Genomic DNA, 18,860 nt, shown 5'->3' with positions numbered 1-18,860 from the left:
AACCGCTTTCTTCTTCACCAAACAACCTCAACTTCAAAAAAAACTACGACGCTACTCTTTTCTTTAACGGTGTACAATCCATACGTATGGTGTTTTCGTAATTCAACACAGAATTTGTGAGTATTATCGTCATTTAAAGTCGAACGGTCTCCCAGAAAGAGAATAAAAAATTCAAACAATTCGAACTCTCCCGCCATCCCTCCTTTTCTATAAAACGTTGGGGCGCCTCTTCCCCTTCTTCATCTGCAACTCTCTCTCTCTCTCTCTCTCTCTCTGATTCACTACCAACAACGACCACCACCACTGCCATTGAGGAAGATGGCGATGAGACCAGAGGAGCCGCTGCTGGAGCCGAACCCGGAGAGGTTCTGCATGTTTCCGATCAAGTACCCGCAGATATGGGAGATGTACAAGAAGGCTGAGGCCTCCTTCTGGACGGCGGAGGAGGTGGACCTCTCCCAGGACCTCCGCCACTGGGAGGACGTCCTCACCGCCGACGAGCGGCACTTCATCACCACCGTCCTCGCCTTCTTCGCCGCCTCCGACGGCATCGTGATCGAGAACCTCGGTGCCCGCTTCATGAAAGAGGTCCAGGCCGCCGAGGCCCGCGCCTTCTACGGCTTCCAGATCGCCATCGAGAACATCCACTCCGAGATGTACTCCCTCCTCCTCGAGACATACATAAAGGACTCCGCCGAGAAGCACCGGCTCTTCCACGCCGTCGAAACCATCCCCTGCGTCACCAAGAAGGCCCAGTGGACGCTCCGATGGATCACTGGATCTGAATCGTTCGCCGAGCGCCTCGTCGCCTTCGCCGCCGTCGAGGGCATCTTCTTCTCGGGAAGTTTCTGCGCCATCTTCTGGGTCAAGAAGCGCGGGCTCATGCCGGGGCTCACCTTCTCCAACGAGCTCATCTCCCGCGACGAGGGCCTCCACACCGATTTCGCCTGCCTGCTCTACGGCCTACTCAACCACCGGCTCGATGAGGCGAGGGTGCAGCAGATCGTTCGCGAGGCCGTCGGGATTGAGTGCGAGTTTGTTTCTGATGCGCTGCCGGTCGCGCTCGTGGGGATGAACGCGGACCTCATGTGCCAGTACATCAAGTTCGTGGCGGACCGGCTGCTGGTGGCGCTCGGGTGCGGCAAAGTGTTCGGGGCGGTGAACCCGTTCGATTGGATGGAGCTCATCTCGCTGCAGGGGAAGACCAATTTCTTCGAGAAGAGGGTGGGGGATTACCAGAAGGCGTCGGTGATGAGTAGCGTGACGGGAGCAGGGGAAGGGGGAACCCATGTGTTCAAGTTGGACGAGGACTTCTGATAATGATAAAAATGGAGTTGGGTCGTCGTCGTAGTACTAGTAGTTTGGATCCTTTGGCCGGTTCTAGTGGTCGTCTTCTCTCTTATCTTCTCACCCCCACCTCTGTCTTTGTTTTTTTTTTCACTTTTTCCTTGATACTGTTTGTACTTTGTGAACTTGGGTTCTTTACCTTTTTATAAGTAGAAGTAAAGTTGTTTATTAATAATAAGTTGGTTCTGTTTTGCTTTCTCTTCTGTTGAGAGAGAGAGTGAGAAAGACAGAGAGTATTCTAGCTGCTTGGGTTCTTTACCTTTTTATAAGTAGAAGTAAAGTTGTTTATTAATAATAAGTTGGTTCTGTTTTGCTTTCTCTTCTGTTGAGAGAGAGTGAGAAAGACAGAGAGTATTCTAGCTGCTTGGGTACGATCCCATCCGTATTGATTCACAAGTATAGAATCTATAGATTGTATAGTGAGAGAGAGAGAGTATAACGGTGCATCATAACAGAACGGAAAGACATCTAATTTGCTGAATTTTATGTGTTAATGATGGTGAACATTATAATTTTGAGTTGGTGATACGGGCAAAGAAGAAGAAAAACGTTGGGATAGATGGCTCAAGTTCACTTTTTGCAAGCAGATGTGATTTCCAATCATATGATACGAAATCTCAACCAGGCCTGGGCTGGTGTGAAATCACACGGACTCGTTTTTCTCATGTTTGGTTGCCCATGAGAAAAGGGGTCAAATGAGAATTATTTTTTCATATTTGCATGATAGGATCATTTTCGTGGGGCTCAACCAAACATGCCCTAATCACGGAAGCCCCAAGTGATTTTTTTTCAAAATAGGATCAGAAAGTGAGAAAATAGTAGGAAAAGTCAAAGTATGAAAGGAAAGTATATATTTTTCAACTGTTTCAAATTATAGAAAATAGTAAGAAAAGTGAAAGTTAAGGTCTCTCCTTTGACAGCGGAAAACCATGTCACACCTCTTGCTTCAACTATAAGGCTATTTTTTTAATAAATATAAAAATGCTAAAATTTGATTTTTAAAATATTGTTTTAATATTATTTTAACATGTGTCATGTTGTGATTGATACAAAATGTTTTTTAATTATTTTTAGCTGATTCAAAATGATTCACTTAAGAATCGATATCGACCGATTCAGGACTATACTGATACTGACAACATTGACTATACTACAAGAGGCAAACACCCATAGATTTGAACCGCAGCCTATGCCTCATCCCACTACGCCAAACCCCCTTACGTCACGTGCTTAATTTTTTAACAGTTCAGGGATCTTCAAAGTCAACAATGTTTATAAGTCGGGCAAACACAACCACAACAATAAATCAACGGCATTTACTGTAGACTATTTTTTTCCAAAGATTTTCTTTTTTTGCTTCATGTATTACGAACAATATTTTCAAAATACAAAAATTACGTAATTTGCATATAATAAATTTATGTTTAGTTGTCTCAAGTTTCAAATATTTAAAGAGAACTCTCAACTTTTTATAAATTGCTAGGCTAACCGCTTGTGTTATTTTACCCTCTAAAATTACTTATTTGTCTTTAATTATAGCCAAGAAAATAAAGAAACTACAAACAATTTGAGCTTTAATGACGCTAAAATAGCACCAATGAAGGTCTCCTTAGAGCCAGTAAAAGACCTTTACTGACACTATTTTAGCACCAGTATATGGTGTTGCCGGTAAAGGATTTATTGGTGCGGTGTTTTAGTGCTAGAAAAGAGGGCTTTTTTTACACTAAAATTGTGTCATAAGATGCCTTCTTTTGGATCTTTGAAGAGTGTTTTCTGACGCTATTTTAGCATCCGAAAATGGCTTTTTTTAACATTTTTAATATTAAATTTTTTTATTTTCTAATTTAATTTTTCTCATATAACTTGCATTTTTTAATAAATATGTTCATTCATTTTATACATTCATAAATGAGCATGCTCATTTATACATTCTTTTTTTGTATTCAATATGAACCAACTCTCATAATCATTCATTCATCACCAAATGAATATGCTTATATATATTTATTTAAAAATAAATACTCTCGTATATACATTTATTTCATTCATTTGAAATGAACCTGCTCATTTATTTCATCTATTCATAAATAAACCTGCTCATACATAAAAAAAAATTTCATTCAATATGAATTGACTTTTACAATCATTAATTCATCACCAAATGAGTATGCCTATACATACATTCATTAAAAAAATAAACCTACGATTAAATGCTTCATCATATTTATTCAAAATGAACTTGCACGTTTATTTTATTCATTCATAAATGAACTTGCTCATATATACATTCTTTTTTTATATTAAATATAAATCAATTCTTACAATCATTCATTCATCATCAAATGAACATGCTTATACATATATTCATTCAAAAATGAATATGATCATACATACATTCATCTCATGAATTTGAATTGAATTTGCTCATTCATTTCATTTATTCATAAATGAACTCACTTATACATACATTTATTTTTTGCATTCAATATTAACTTATTCTTACAATCATTCATTTGTTCATCACCAAATGAACATGCTTATACATACATTCATTCATTTATTAAAAAATGAACACGCTCATATATACATTCAATCATTAATTCAAAAATGAATATACTCCTACGTGCATTCATTCATTTATTCAATAACGAACATATAAAAAATATAACATTTAAAGCATACATACACACACAACTATATATATTTCTTCATTCAACCTTTCATAACTCCAGCATTCATATTTAAAGCCCCTATAAGAAATACAACATTTAAAGCTCAGGCAAGAAACATAACATTTAAAGCATACATACACACACAACTGTATATATTTCTTTCGTCAACCCTCCATAATTTCGGCATTCATATTTAAAGCCCTACAAGAAACACAATATTTAAAGTATACATATACAACTATATATTTCTTCCTTCAACTCTCCATAACTCCAACATTCTTATTTGAGGATCTGCAAGAAATACAATATTTAAGACATACATACACACACAATTATATATATTTATTCCTTCAACCTTCCATAACTCCAACATTTACATTTGAAGCCCCTATAAGAAACATAATATTTAAAACATAAATACACACAATTATATATATTTCTCCAATCTTCCATAACTTTAATATTTATAATTGAAGCCCTACAAAAAATATAATAGTTAAAGCATACATACATACAAGTATATATATTTCTTCCTTCAACCCTCCATAATTATAACATTCACATATAGACATCCATAACTCTAACACTTCATAACTCTATCATGTACATATTCAACCCGCAATTAAAAAATGTATGCTTAAAGAGGATATAGTTTGAAAGTTCACCCATATATTCAAACCAATATAGAAAAATACATACATATAAACAGTGTTAGATAACAAAAAAAAGATTTGTTTTAAATGCATACTATAACAATTTATAAACTCATTTTTTAGAGTACATTTTTTTAAATCAATTACAAAAACAAGCAATCTAGAATGCTACAGATACAATATCAAACACCAACCATTCAAGTAAATTTTACAAAATTAAAAATCGGCATATATTAACACTAAATTAAATAAAATATTCATAATAGTCCGATTTCGAAACCAATACATTAAACCCAGAGTCCATTGTCAAACCCCAAACCCCCAACCCCCAACCCCCATAGCATGCCAAAGCAAGGTCCAACCACAATCCAGTTAACCAAATTATAAAGGAGTCAGACTCATCAAGCTTAAGTAAAAACATAATAACAATGCACGTGTTCACAGTATCGAGTATGCATAAACATACATTTTTCAAACACATGCAATACAATCTGATATAATGTTATGTTGTATTTTCAGTGGACAGATATGACAATTTAAATCAGTGCAGCAATACAAACATATCAAGACTAGTATATATATATATATATATATATATATATATATATATATATATATATATATATATATATATATATATATATATATATATATATATATATATATATATATATATATATATATATATATATATGTGTGTGTGTGTGTGTGTGTGTGTGTGTGTGTGTGTGGAGAATATCTGAACATTCAATAATTAAAAATACATGACATCTACCATATTTTATGCATGAGCAGTTAAACAATGCATGATTTACCACAACAATCATACAACCCCCCAATGCATGAGTGGCTTTTATGTTTTTCGTTATCTTTCCTTTCTTAAATGATTCATGCAATGCTTTAACTATATGCATAATTCATAATTGTTTTGATAACACAATCTTTTATAAGTACCAACATAAACAATCTGCATAATAGGCAATGACCCAAGTGTATATTTAGACAATTTGTAACTTATTAACTTGGCCTTGTATAACCTCATTATTTTGAGGTATAGGCGATCCAAAGTTGTGAGAGAAACCCAATCCTCTAACCTAATATATCATAATTCCCTTCAGTTAAAGTCTATATACATATCACCCTGCGGTTGCATTGGTAACTTAGTTCCCTCTCTCTATGGCTGGAGAAAGTAAGCTTTCATTGTATAAACAAATACCACGAAGCCTAGAGTACCGTTAACCCTCTCTTTGTAAGTGTAAAATAATTAATGCATATTTTATATTTAATTTTAATTAATTTTCTGCTATTCATACATTAACATAATTATCCATTTATAAGGTCAATAGCCTTCAATTTGGGCACAGACATAACTACCATTTTGGGCTCAAACATGCATAAGATCAATTAGGCCTCAATCAACAATTAACCCAATTTCTATTGGGTTTTCATTTATGTAACACATATGCATTCAAATAATCAAATAAGTTAAAACAATGATCTCTTAAATATGCAATACATCAAACATAACATCAACACATGAGTCATCTCGTGTAAACGCATATCATCATACATAACATATTGCATTATGATAGAAAGGTAAGAACATATTAGCATATCAAATCATGTTTAACCATTCTGTCAACATGTTAATTTCATGTGCATAGCAACATACTACATATCATCATATACATAATATACATAATATCTCAGCATATACACAATATCATATGCATAAATCACAGGCATGCAAATCATGTTATTATTATAATAAAAATTTCAATGTAAAAATCAATACATGATCCCAAGTCAAAGCACAATCTGTAATTGGGCCTACACAATGTACTCAAATATGATGTATGTCAATCTAGTCCAACTATGTGAAACATACATGTCAAACACGTGCCTTTCCTGAACCATGTCATATATATAATCAAGAGTTTCAATTCAAAATTGTATGGATAGAACTTATTAGTCGGTATAAATTCTGCCGTGACCATAATACAATGAAATAAAATCTGAAATTTCTACAGTAAATGAACAATGTTAGCTATCTACACCAAAAACCTTAGTCCAATCTCATTATGGATCAAAAATAAATAAATCTTTAATTGAAACTGATTTTTTTCACAGAACAGACCTATTCGGTTTAGCTTTACTGAAGAACCATCATCTAGTGAATTTATAAAATAAAACAAATTCTATAAATTTTATTGTAGTTAGATGGGTATGTCTAATATAATCTTCAAAATAAATTAGGTTTAAACTACATACCAGCTGAGAATTAAAATTCATGCACTGTAACCTCTTTATGTTCTAGGACATACTATGTTCCAAAAAATTTAATTTCTATGACAAACTTCTATGATTTATAATTCATAAATCGTAATGAATCTATACACTAGATATTTATCGTTTGTTTTTTATTATATAAACTAACATTGATAAAAATATTGGCCATAAGTATAAAATAAATTGGGAGAAATAAAATCAACAAAATTGTGAAGCTATTACAAAAATTTTGTTAGGACAAAAATCTTGTTCTAACTTGCAAAGATGATATCTCTCAATCTGAACATCAAACAAACCCAATTTTTTTATTTAGATTACTCCTACATGACTCAAATATCTCTATAAATTTTTAAAAAAAATTGATTCACCATTTTAGAGAACCATGTATTTCTTTTAGACTGGTCAGAATATAAAACACAGAATGTGAATGCTTTGAACCTCACCGAGGACATGGCATTGGATAGAAATGATTGGAAGAGAAGGATTCATGTGGACGACACAAAATGATTTTCTTTGTTGGTCATATCGCTGACCTTAATTGTTTTGGGATGAAGGCGAAGTTGTTGTTGTTGGTGGTGGTCAGAATATAAAACATAAGACATAATGTAATTTTAGCATACACATAATTAAATACATATTTTTCATAAAGAAAATACCCTAAACTTGTATTTTAGGATTTTAATTCAACGTAACCATGTTATACACATGCATGTACACATCCTAATATACTGAATTCACAAATATCAAATTCATAATATGAATAACATACAAGATTCGATATATTTTTATATGAAAACCTAATTTTCTCAAAATGAGATATCATACACCGAAATTGATTTTGTTTAATATAGATTTTGTATTTTATAACATTCGTAGATATGTAATAACATTTATAACATGAATCCAAATCCATACATGAATATCATACTAAACTAAAATTCAAAATAGTATAAGCATATTTTTCTCAAAAAGACATTAAAAACCTGAAACTAATTTTTATACAATTAAGCTTTTAGTCATAAATTTGTATTTACATATCTAATATCAAATTTAACATGGATGTGATCTATTATATATGAATTATGCAAAAAAAAAATTCACATTATAAAAAAATATTTTTAATAAAATAAGTACTTTAGTTTCTTTAAAATTGATTTTCATCGAAAATCGTTTTGAGCTTTGATCTGTTATGATCAATGTCATATCAGTCTTATGTAATATATATGATTGGTATACACACATTAACGTGCATATGTGAATTCTCCACAACATGCATACACATATGCACCTTGGTCCTATGAATACACACAGTTAAAATGCCCCTACCTAAAAAATTGTAGGGTTTATGAATCTTTCATCTTCAAGGATTCAGATGTCTCCACAAGCTGCACCTCCAAGGGATGTACAACACACCAACACCACTTCTTCAATGGAGACACTCCTAAAAAAATATGAGTGAGGAAAAAGAAGAGAAAGGGAGAGTGAAGAGAGATATAACGAGAGAGAGAGAGAGAATTAGAGAGCCCAATAGGGGGGCGTGTCAGAGGGTCCCATTTTATAGCCCATGTGGGATCTAAATCTCCATGGGTAAGTCTCCTTCCCTAATCTCTAACTTCATATTTAATTATTCTCTAAATTTTCTAAGCTGAATTGACTCCTTAAATTAATTAAGAAACTTTTGAAAAATCAAAGTCTTAGCCTTGTTTTGACATTAAGAAACTTTTTAGATCGTTTTTCTTGACTTTTATTTCAATGTAGAAGCCTTAGCCAATTAAGAGGGGCCTACAAAGGTGGGGCACCCTTGGAACTTCATTAGCTTAATTAATCAAATTCTAATTTTATTTCTCAAGTCCTTTAGCTAATTAGCCTATGTTTTAAATTACAAAATCTATTAGATTTTATTGACTTTGATAAGGTAGAGGCTTCTAGGAAATTAGAAAATAGAAAAGTAGAAAAGGTTTGCCAAGTAGGATGAGCCCACGTAGGGAGCATTCCTCTCTTGGGATCCTACTTGCTTGATTAAATCAAATTTAATTTCTTATTTCCATTTCAATTAATTCCTAATTAAATTGTAATTGATTTTTATATTAAATCCAAATACAATTTAGATCTGAATTTATTTAAGTAAATCCATATCCAATCCAAATTCAAATTAACTTCTAAATTCAAATTAACTTCTAAATTCAAATCTCATATCCAAATTCACATTTAATTACATCCAAATTAAATTAAATTCTAAATGCAAATTCATATTTTATTAAATCTAAATTAAAATTAAATTCTAAATTCAAATTCACACAAGATTCAAATTAACATAAAGTTCATATTCAAAATTAATTCTAAATAAAGACAAATTAAGACATAAAATTCATCTTTTAATTACTTAATAATTATGAAAAACTTCATAGGTATTATACATACAGTTTAAAAGTTTATAAATTACATAGAAATAAGACAATATCAGAATTAGAGGTGGACCACGCTTGTATACAAGACCTACGAATAAACATAGATGAAAGAATTATACACACACACACACACACACACACACACATATATATATATATATATATATGAACAAATATAAATTCATGCACAAGATTATAATGTTTAGTTATATATAACTTACTTAAGGAGCATGCGAGGAACTTGATTAACTGTTGTTCACTACGCTAAAAAATAGATCCTTAAACTCTGTGACCTTAGATTTTAAACATGTGAGCTCTTCTTGCATTACATCTATCTTCTCACGATTCATTTTGTTTTGATGCAAGAGTTTTGCTCGGCTTGGACTTGCACCGAGTACTTTCTTATTGGACACCCACATGCCAAACATTCGTACACGTCTATATTTGTCTACCCTCAAAACTTGAGGAAAGACATTCCCTCGCAATGCATTAGAAATTTGAGACAACTAAGCTATCTTTTCTCTAGTCTCCATCTGCAAGACGTCTTAATTCAATAAGAATTTCATACTTTGTTTATATATATATATAATTCTTCTACGAATAACAATGAACCATAATAACGAAAATATGTCTTGTCATAGCTTGATTTGTTTCCACACTGACAACCCCAAGTTTTTTGTTGGTACAAGTTATGTAAAACATCTGTCATCGAGAAGACTTTACCCCATCATCATCAACCTATGAATAAATGAAATATGATTAAAAGTGTAAAGTCTTATACATTAATGACAACCATTCAAAATATGATATGTACAATCTCTTATCGATATTGTGTGAAACTCCTAGTGTTCGTATGCGCAATAATTTTTTGTTAGCGCGATTGGCTTTTTTTAGTATACTTAGACATATAAGTGTGTGTGCGTGTGTGTCTATATATATATATATATATTATTACAATCGGATATAATGAATGCATATATAGAACATTAACTTATAATAAAAACATACAAACCCTCGATGGGCGAGAATCAAAATACTACATCAATCTTTCCCCACCGATGGTCAAGGATATAAGGTAAACGTGGAGCGAGGCTCTCTTCAAGAGTAATATGTTGCTTGTATTCAAGAGTATTATGCTGCTTATAGATCATCCTAAATTTGAACCTGAAGTTTCCCAAACTTTAGTATATTCTTTCAGCACTTATTCCTTCTTCATTTTTGAAATTTCATACTTTTCATGCATTAACAATATATGTATCTTATCTATTATTGAATGAATAAATGTTAAAGATCAAATCAATTACAAAATATCTATATTTGAAATATATACTAGAATTAAAATCCAAGCATCCTCCTTATATGAAGATGGTAATGGACACCAGGTGAAAAATGTGAAGGTGTTTGGCAAGGATCTTGTATGATGGTTCCTATTATGCTGCTAAGGTATTGTGTCTCTTGCCCTCTGAGTTTTTCATACTTATTAATGACAAGCTTATGCTTTTGTCCCGAGCGAAGACTTATAATAGTCAAAACATGTGTATGTCCTCTTGTTCTCCTAGTTACTGCATTAAAAAAATATGCATTGATATTTTGTTAATTACCATAAACAATATTACATTGTCAATATGACATAACAAATATCAAATGACTCAACAAGAGTTTCAGATTCATGTATCGATTCTTATGATGATACTAGTTTAAAAAAAATATTTATTAAAAATTGAATAATAAGTTAAAATCTAAATGATATGTAAGAAAAAAATCATATTTACAATGCATTCACTCAATAAATAACAAAATTAAAAATTAAAATGCAAAACCTTAAAATTCTAAGTCATATATAATGACAGATTTAACATACATTAATTAAATAAAGTACATAATTAAGAATTAAAATACAAACCCCCTAAAATTTAAAGCATACATGAGAAAAAAATCCAAATTAGATTTAGCATGCATTCACAAAATATAGTTTTAAATTAGCAATTAAAAAACAAAACCCTTAAAATATAAACCATATATAAGAAAAAAATTCTAAATAGATTTAGCATGAATTTACGAAATATATTTTTCAATTAGCAATAAAAATGCCAAACCCCTAAAATCTAAATCATACATGAGAAAAAAATAAAATTAGCATGCATTCTCTAAATAAATTACACAAAATTAAGAATTAAAGTGCAAACTTTCTAAAATCTAAATCATACACAAGAAAAAAATAGAATTAGCATATATTCATAGAATAAATTATATAATTAAAAATTAAAATACAAAACCCTTAAAATCTAAATCTTATATGAGAAAAGGAAAACAGAATTAACATGTATTAACTAAATAAATCATACAAAATTAGGAATTAAAATGTAAAATTTCTAAAATATGAATCATACATGAGAAAAAAATAGAATTAGCATGCATTCAGTAAATAAATTATATAAAATTAGGAATTAAAATACAAAACTCTTAAAATCTAAATTATACATGAGAAAAAAATAAAATTAGCATACATTCACTAAATAAATAATAAAATTCGCAATTAAAATGCATACTAATAAAATGTAAATCATACATGAAAATAAATAGAATTAACATGCATTTACAAAATAAATTACATAATTAAGAATTAAAATGCAAAACCTCTAAAATGAAAATCATACATGAGAAAAAAATAAAATTAGAATGCACTCACTAAATAAATTATATAAAATTCATAATTAAAATGCAAAACTCCTAAAATCTAAATCATATATGAGAAAAAAATAGAATTAGCATGCATTCATAGAATAAATTACATATTTAAGAATTAAATTGCAAAACTTCTAAAATCTAAATCATATGTCAGAAAAAAAAATAGATTTAGCATGCATTCACTCAATAAATTATAAAATTAACAATTAAAATGAAAACCCTTAAAATCTAAACAATAAATCAGAAAAAATAGAATTATCATGTATTCATTAAATCAATAAAAAAATTAACGATTAAAATGCAAAACTCCTAAAATTTAAATCTTATATAAGAAAAAAATTAGCATGAATTCATAGAATGAATTATATAATCAACAATTGAAATACAAAAGCCTTAAAATATAAATTATACATAAAAAACAAAATTAATAAGAATTTACAGAATAAATTACATAATTAAGAATTAAAATACAAAACACCTAAAATATAAATCATACATGAGAAAAAAATAGAATTAGAATGCATTCACTAAATAAATTACATAAAAATTATCAAGTAAAATACAAAACTCCTAAAATCTAAATCATACACGAGAAAAAAATAAAATTAACATGCATTCATAAAAAAATTATATAATTAAGAATTAAAATATAAAACCCATAAAATCTAAATCATACATGAGAAGAAAATAGAATTAGCATATATTCACAGAATAAATAACAAAATTAAAAAATAAAATGCAAAACTCTTAAAATTTAAATCATAGATAAGAAAAAAAATAGAACTAACATGCATTCATTAAATAAATTATACAAATTTAAGAATAAAAATATAAAACTCTTAAAATCTAAATCATACAGGAGAAAAAAAAGAATTAACATACATTCATAGAATAAATTACATAATCAAGAATTAAAATGTAAAACCTCTAAAATTTAAATCATACATGAGAAAAAAACCAGAATTAGCATGCGTTCACTAAATAAAAAACAAAATTAACAATTAAAATACAAAATTCTCAACATTTAAATAATACATGTTTGAAAATTAGAATTAACATGCATTCATAGAATGAATTACATAATTAAGAATTAAAATGCAAAACCCTTAAAATATAAATCATATATGAGAAAAAAATAAAATTAGCATGCATTCACTAAATAAAGTATACAAAATTAGGAATTAAAAATAGAAAAAGCATCTTTAGCATGCATTCACTCAATAAATTATAAAATTAGTAATTAAAATTCAAAATTCAAAACTCCTAAAATTTAAATAATAAATGAGAAAAAAATGGATTTAGCATGCATTCACTAAATAAATAACAAAGTATGGATTGAAATGCAAAACTTTTAAAATCTAAAGCATGCATATTTTAAAAAATTGGATTTAGCATGTATTCACTCAATAAATTATAAAAATATAGATTAAAAAGTAAAACCCTTAAAATCTAAAGCATACACAAAGAAAATTAGACTTAGCATGAATTCACTGAATAAATTATAAAAATATTGATCAAAATACAAAACCCCTAAAATGTAAAGCATACATGAAAAAAATGGATTTAGCATGGGCAGGCGAGAGAGAGAGAGGCAGAATGCACATGTTCGGTAACTGCTAAGAGCGAAGGACATAGAAGATGGAAACTCACTCGGACGCGCGCGTGCGAGAGAGAGAGTCGTCGATGGCCGGCAGTCAGACACGAGAGAGAGAGAGAGAGAGAGAGAGAGAGAGTAAAAACGCAAAAGGGTCACATTTTGCCCCTTTTGCATTTTTACTTTCACTGGCACACCCTTGTAGTGCGCCAAAAAAAAACCATAAATTTTTTTTCACTTAGATTTTTTGGTCTGAACCGGTAAAGTGGTCTAGAGCAGTGTTGTGAGAGGTTTACGCCTCAGTACCTGAAGCGTACGCCTCAGAGGCGAAGCTCAAGGTACTGAGGCATTGTATGAGGCGTTTGCATGCTTGAAGCACACGCTTCACATGGGTGAAGCGCATGCCTCGCATCGAGGCGGGCTTCGCTTCTAAGGTGTGTGCTTCAAGGTTGGACCACCACTGCAACGTCATCCAATCGACGAAGACATTGATGAGGCTGGCAAGGTCGAGCGTCTATGAGAACGCCTGGATCCACCGCGACAACGTCTGGTCGATGAGTCCCAGAGGGACCAACAATTGGGACAGGAGGGTGTCCGGGTGGGGGTTGCACCAGTTCTCTTGGCACAGAGGGCTGCCTGTTGATGGGTTCGGTGGGATAGGCATTGTTGTTGGTGGTGGTTCTTGGAGTTGCGGCTCTGGAAGGAAGAATGGGGTGGTGGTGATCCTTCTGCAAGTGGTGGTGATGATGGTGGTGGGGCTGAGGGTCTTGAGAATGAGGTGGGTTTTGGTAACCATTCTTTTTTATGGTTTTGGTTGGTGGTGGTGTGAGGGGTTTTGGTTCAAAGGAGTTGCATAATTGGGAAAATGGGGTGGGGTTGTTTGGATGGTGGGGATTAGGGTTTTGAGGTTTGCTTGGGGTATGGGTGGAAGGTGTTTTGAGGGGCTTTTGGTATTTGGGGTCTTGACTCTTTGAGTGGTGGTTGGGGACTTGGGGGAGTATCAAGTTTGCGAATCAGGTAGTGAACTCTAGACATATTGAGAGAACTCAGAGTTGGCTCAGTTGCCAAAGAAATTGCATTGTTTCAAGATTTTAAGCAATAGGATTTGAACTTGTTAGGATGTAAAATATATTTAAGATACAATCATTATTATTCAAGTAGCATGTAAGAGCCGAATTGAGTTCAACACATGCTATTCGTGTTCGGCTCACCAAACCCATTTTACTAGTTCAAACGAACTCTTTAAGTACTGAACATAAGCCCAACCACCGGCCACTAGATGTGTTAATGGAAGTAGCTTCCTTCAGTTTTCATTTGGTGGCACTTGATCTTTACCACAAATTGTTGGATAAATGAGTATACGTGTGTGTGCATGCTGGAATTACACAACATTCCATTAGGTTTTTGATCTCTCAACGTATTAACACATGGTGATGTGAACTAACAGCTCCTACCCTACAAGCGGAGCCCTCATTGTATTCAATATGATTTCGTGATTATAGATATAACTTGTTTTATCTTGCACTATGAGTCTAACTTAATTGTGGTTTACATGTGCATACATATAAGAAAATGAATAATATGAGTTAATTATAGGAAAGTAGTATTTATTTTATACTGTCGTTTATTAGTAGTTTTTTTTTAAATTTTCATTATTTTATTAATATTATATATTTTATTATTTTGATCATGAAGCTTACTCTTCAACGCCTCGAGGCTTATGCCTCGCTTCATAACAGGCTCAACGCCTCGCTTCGCCTCATTGCATTTAACAACCTTGGTCTAGAGGTCCTTCACCATACATGAATCATCTTTTAATTTGACTCGCTTTGAGATCCAGAGGATGCGCCAGATAATTTGGAGTTGATAGAAAGTGAAAACGCTAGGAAATTTGTCCAAATAACATCAAAATCACTAAGATTAAGGGGGGAGATCCTCCGTAGTGGTGACCTTGTAACTCTTCCACGGACTTATACATGTACCAAATGCTCACTAGGTGTGAAGGAACTTCACGAATTGGATGACACAAGGCAAACTAGAATAGGCATGCATCAAATTAGATGTTTTCGGCGCATTATGTGAGTGCACCAGAAAAAAAAAACTCTTTTTCTGGCATATTTATTTGTTGTTCCAGAAAAAAATTACTTTTATTGACAAACTTTTTGTGTGCGTAGAGAAAAGTTCATTGTATTGGTGCAATACAGTTATTGCCAGCATAATTCACTTTTTCACTAGCGCTAAGTAAAATAGAGCCAGTGAAAAGGCTCTTTTACTGGCACACCAAGGGGACACAGCCAGTAAAAGAGGTTATTTTGTAGCGAGAGTTACAAAAGTAACATTTAATACTTTAAATAAAAGAAAAAAGCTAAAACTGCCATTTTCAAGAGTTTAGAGTTAGGTGAATAAAAAGTAACCTATGAGATTATATGTGTAATTTCTTAAAATGTTAGGCATTTGTTTGAAACTGAAGGCAGCTAAATCTAAAATTGCAATACATTAGACACTTATATCTTTGTTACTCAGGTGGTCATTTGAGCAACTTCTTGAAAAGGTAGGTATTTATCTTAAATATTTAAAAACCAAAATCAGGTAAATGTGAAATCACCATACGTTGGGGACCTCTATGTAAATTACCCTAATTTTTTCTGGATTTCACATGGATCCAACATTCAGGGAGCTCACCTAGTTCTAGGTGGACGTGACTAAGCAACCTCCTTCCACATTCCCACTTTATTGTCTACTTCAAACCCTACACTTATATTACATTGGCCCTGTTGGATAGGGATGCAAACAGTTTGGATCCAGAACAGCTAAATACATAAAGTTTAGAATCGAAATCTGGTCCAGAACAGCCAAAATTGCAAAACCTCCATTCTGGATCCAGCCCATTTGAATTCCTACTGTTGGATTCAAATCCCAGGCACAATTGTGGGCCTTTTGAAAAAGCTAAACTGATCAACCAAGTGTACTAGTTAACCGTACCAGACCTCATGGTATGGGCCAGGGTCCGACTTTGATATGGTGGTGCCAGCTCTCGATCCAAGTTCAAATATAGATTCGCATATAGGGGTGGCAAAACCTGACACGACCCGCCAACCCGACTCTTAGGCAGGTTCGGGTTGGGCAAAAATGAACCCGTTTAATAAACGGGTCGACCCGCCTAACCCGTTTATTAAACTGGTCGGGTTCGTGTTAGGGGCATGCCAACCTGACCCGCTAACCTGCCAACCCGTTTACCCGGCCCAACCAGTTTATTAAGCGGGTTGGCGGGTCGTGTCGGGTTACCTGTTTAATAAACGGGTCGGGTTCGGGTATGCTGACCCGCCAACCGACCCGATTGCCACCCCTATTCGCATATGCCAGACAGGGTGAAATCTTAATTATTGTTTTTTTCACATTTGGAATAGTAAACCTTAATTGAAGCTCAGGCGAGATATGGATTTGGATTGGAGTGTTATGAAGTGGACCCAGGTCCATATGTTACTCAAACTCTTTCAAAGCCAGCCGAAGCAATGACCTATTTAACTATGTCCGAAAACTGGTCCTAATTGATCTGGTTAATGTCAGAATCAGGCAATACTCAATTCATGGTTTGACAAATTAACCCTAGTTTTCTCTTAAAGAAAAAAAATAACCCTATTTGAAAGAATAGTTGCAGATATTGGTGACATTTGAAACTATGGCAAAATTATTTCAATATTTTCAGAAAACTAATAAAATCCATAAAAATGTGATCTTTTCCTAGGCAAGTTTCTAAGCAAGAAAAATTATCACAGGAAAACAAAATTTTGCCTATGAAAAGTTTTGATATGATAAATTTTGTATATGAAAAGTTTTCAATTATTTGTGTAGCATGAGAGAGAGAGAGAGATCAACCCTCTCTCAGATAGGGAGAATCTTGAAAATGATGGTGGGTGGGAGAAAAATGAAGATGGAGAAAGCTCTTCTTGTGGTAGCCCATGAGATGAAATGTGTTGGGGGTGAATGGTTACCCTCATCAAAAAGAAAAAAATCTTCTACCATCCCTCAAGTAGAAGAATCTTTTCTATCAAAAAACACACCTTTTAGAACAACTTTTCTTTCAAAAACTCTCTTGTTTAGAATGGTTGAAAAGTTATCATTTTTTCTTTCCTACTTTTTTTTTCTTACCATTTTCTCACTTCCAAACGCGCCCAAAAAAAATTTCAAAAACAACAAAAAATCTAAATTATCTTCAACTCCCAATTTTCTGGGCTATTCATGCGGAGCAGATCCATTGATTGAACATGTTACAAAGTACTCGGACTACACAAAAATCGTTGTGCATGTAGTGATTTTAGTGTTTTTTGTTTTACACAGAAAATTGTTGAATGCATAGCAACTTTCTGTGTTTAAAATTGCAAGAGGTGTTAGCTCTGTGTTTTGTGTGACCCGAGTACTTTGTAAAATACTCTGTTCGATCACCTAGCCACGCCTTCCAGCGCTGGAGATTACAAGTGGCATCCTAAGGTATAGGGTTGCAAGTCGGTTGGATTTTTATCTAATTTTTACCCAACCAAAGGTAATCATTCCGATCTAGTCTACTAAAAGGAACACTAGAATCAATCGGATCCAAACCAGAATTAATCAAATATACAAGGTTGGTTCTGGGTCAGAACCGAGTACAACCCAACCCGTTTTATGTATTGTATAGCAAATCCTATATAGTCCACATCGAATCCCAAACTGTGTCATGTTTTCCAACTCAGATCCAGATCCATAACCATACCCACCCATAAAAAAGGTCGGTAATAGTATCGTTTTTTACTCAATTTAATGTCACATATATGTTCAGCATGGTTGATTCATTGAGAAACGATAACTGAATCTTGTTTTTTAAATGGAAAACATGTTTCCATGAGTTGAAAGGCCTTGAGGTGTTTATGGTCGTTACTTCTTGTTTGGCTAGGAAAACATATACATATGTTAGATTCTAATTCCTACTAACAGAACATATAGATCAGATCTATGAGGTTAGATTTACCCAAAAAATAAAAGGGGAAGGGGGAAAAATGGCTAATTAATTAGGAGGTACAATTTAAACGAGCACAATATGATGTGTAACACACGAAATGCCAACACGAATTTAAGTGATTCAGATCTTGATGATCCTACATCTACGGGAAGCCTCACAACAACACTCACACAGTGACCCAAGTTGTTTGGTTTAGTGAAATGGGGCCTAGACGGT

At 32.7% G+C, this 18,860-nt stretch overlaps 1 protein-coding gene across 1 annotated transcript; it reads left to right on the top strand.

The window, feature by feature from the left end:
* Window positions 1-259: 259 nt before the first annotated feature.
* Window positions 260-1,525, top strand: LOC149833366 (ribonucleoside-diphosphate reductase small chain B-like). Its single transcript, XM_090012814.1, has one exon. The coding sequence runs from the start codon at window positions 319-321 to the stop codon at window positions 1,315-1,317; it is 999 nt and encodes a 332-aa protein (XP_089868940.1). The 5' UTR covers window positions 260-318; the 3' UTR covers window positions 1,318-1,525.
* The last annotated feature ends 17,335 nt before the right edge of the window (window positions 1,526-18,860 follow it).

This window comes from Nuphar pumila, chromosome 7 (genome assembly GCF_984573655.1).
Source record: "Nuphar pumila chromosome 7, dmNupPumi1.hap1.1, whole genome shotgun sequence".
In the NCBI taxonomy this organism is placed as follows: Eukaryota; Viridiplantae; Streptophyta; class Magnoliopsida; order Nymphaeales; family Nymphaeaceae; genus Nuphar; species Nuphar pumila.
Note: the sequence above shows the minus strand (reverse complement) of the source record. Positions and strands in the feature narration are given on the sequence as shown.

Excerpts from the sequence above, each read along its gene's own strand:
- LOC149833366 (XM_090012814.1), top strand. The coding sequence starts at position 319 with ATGGCGATGAGACCAGAGGAGCCGCTGCTGGAGCCGAACCCGGAGAGG.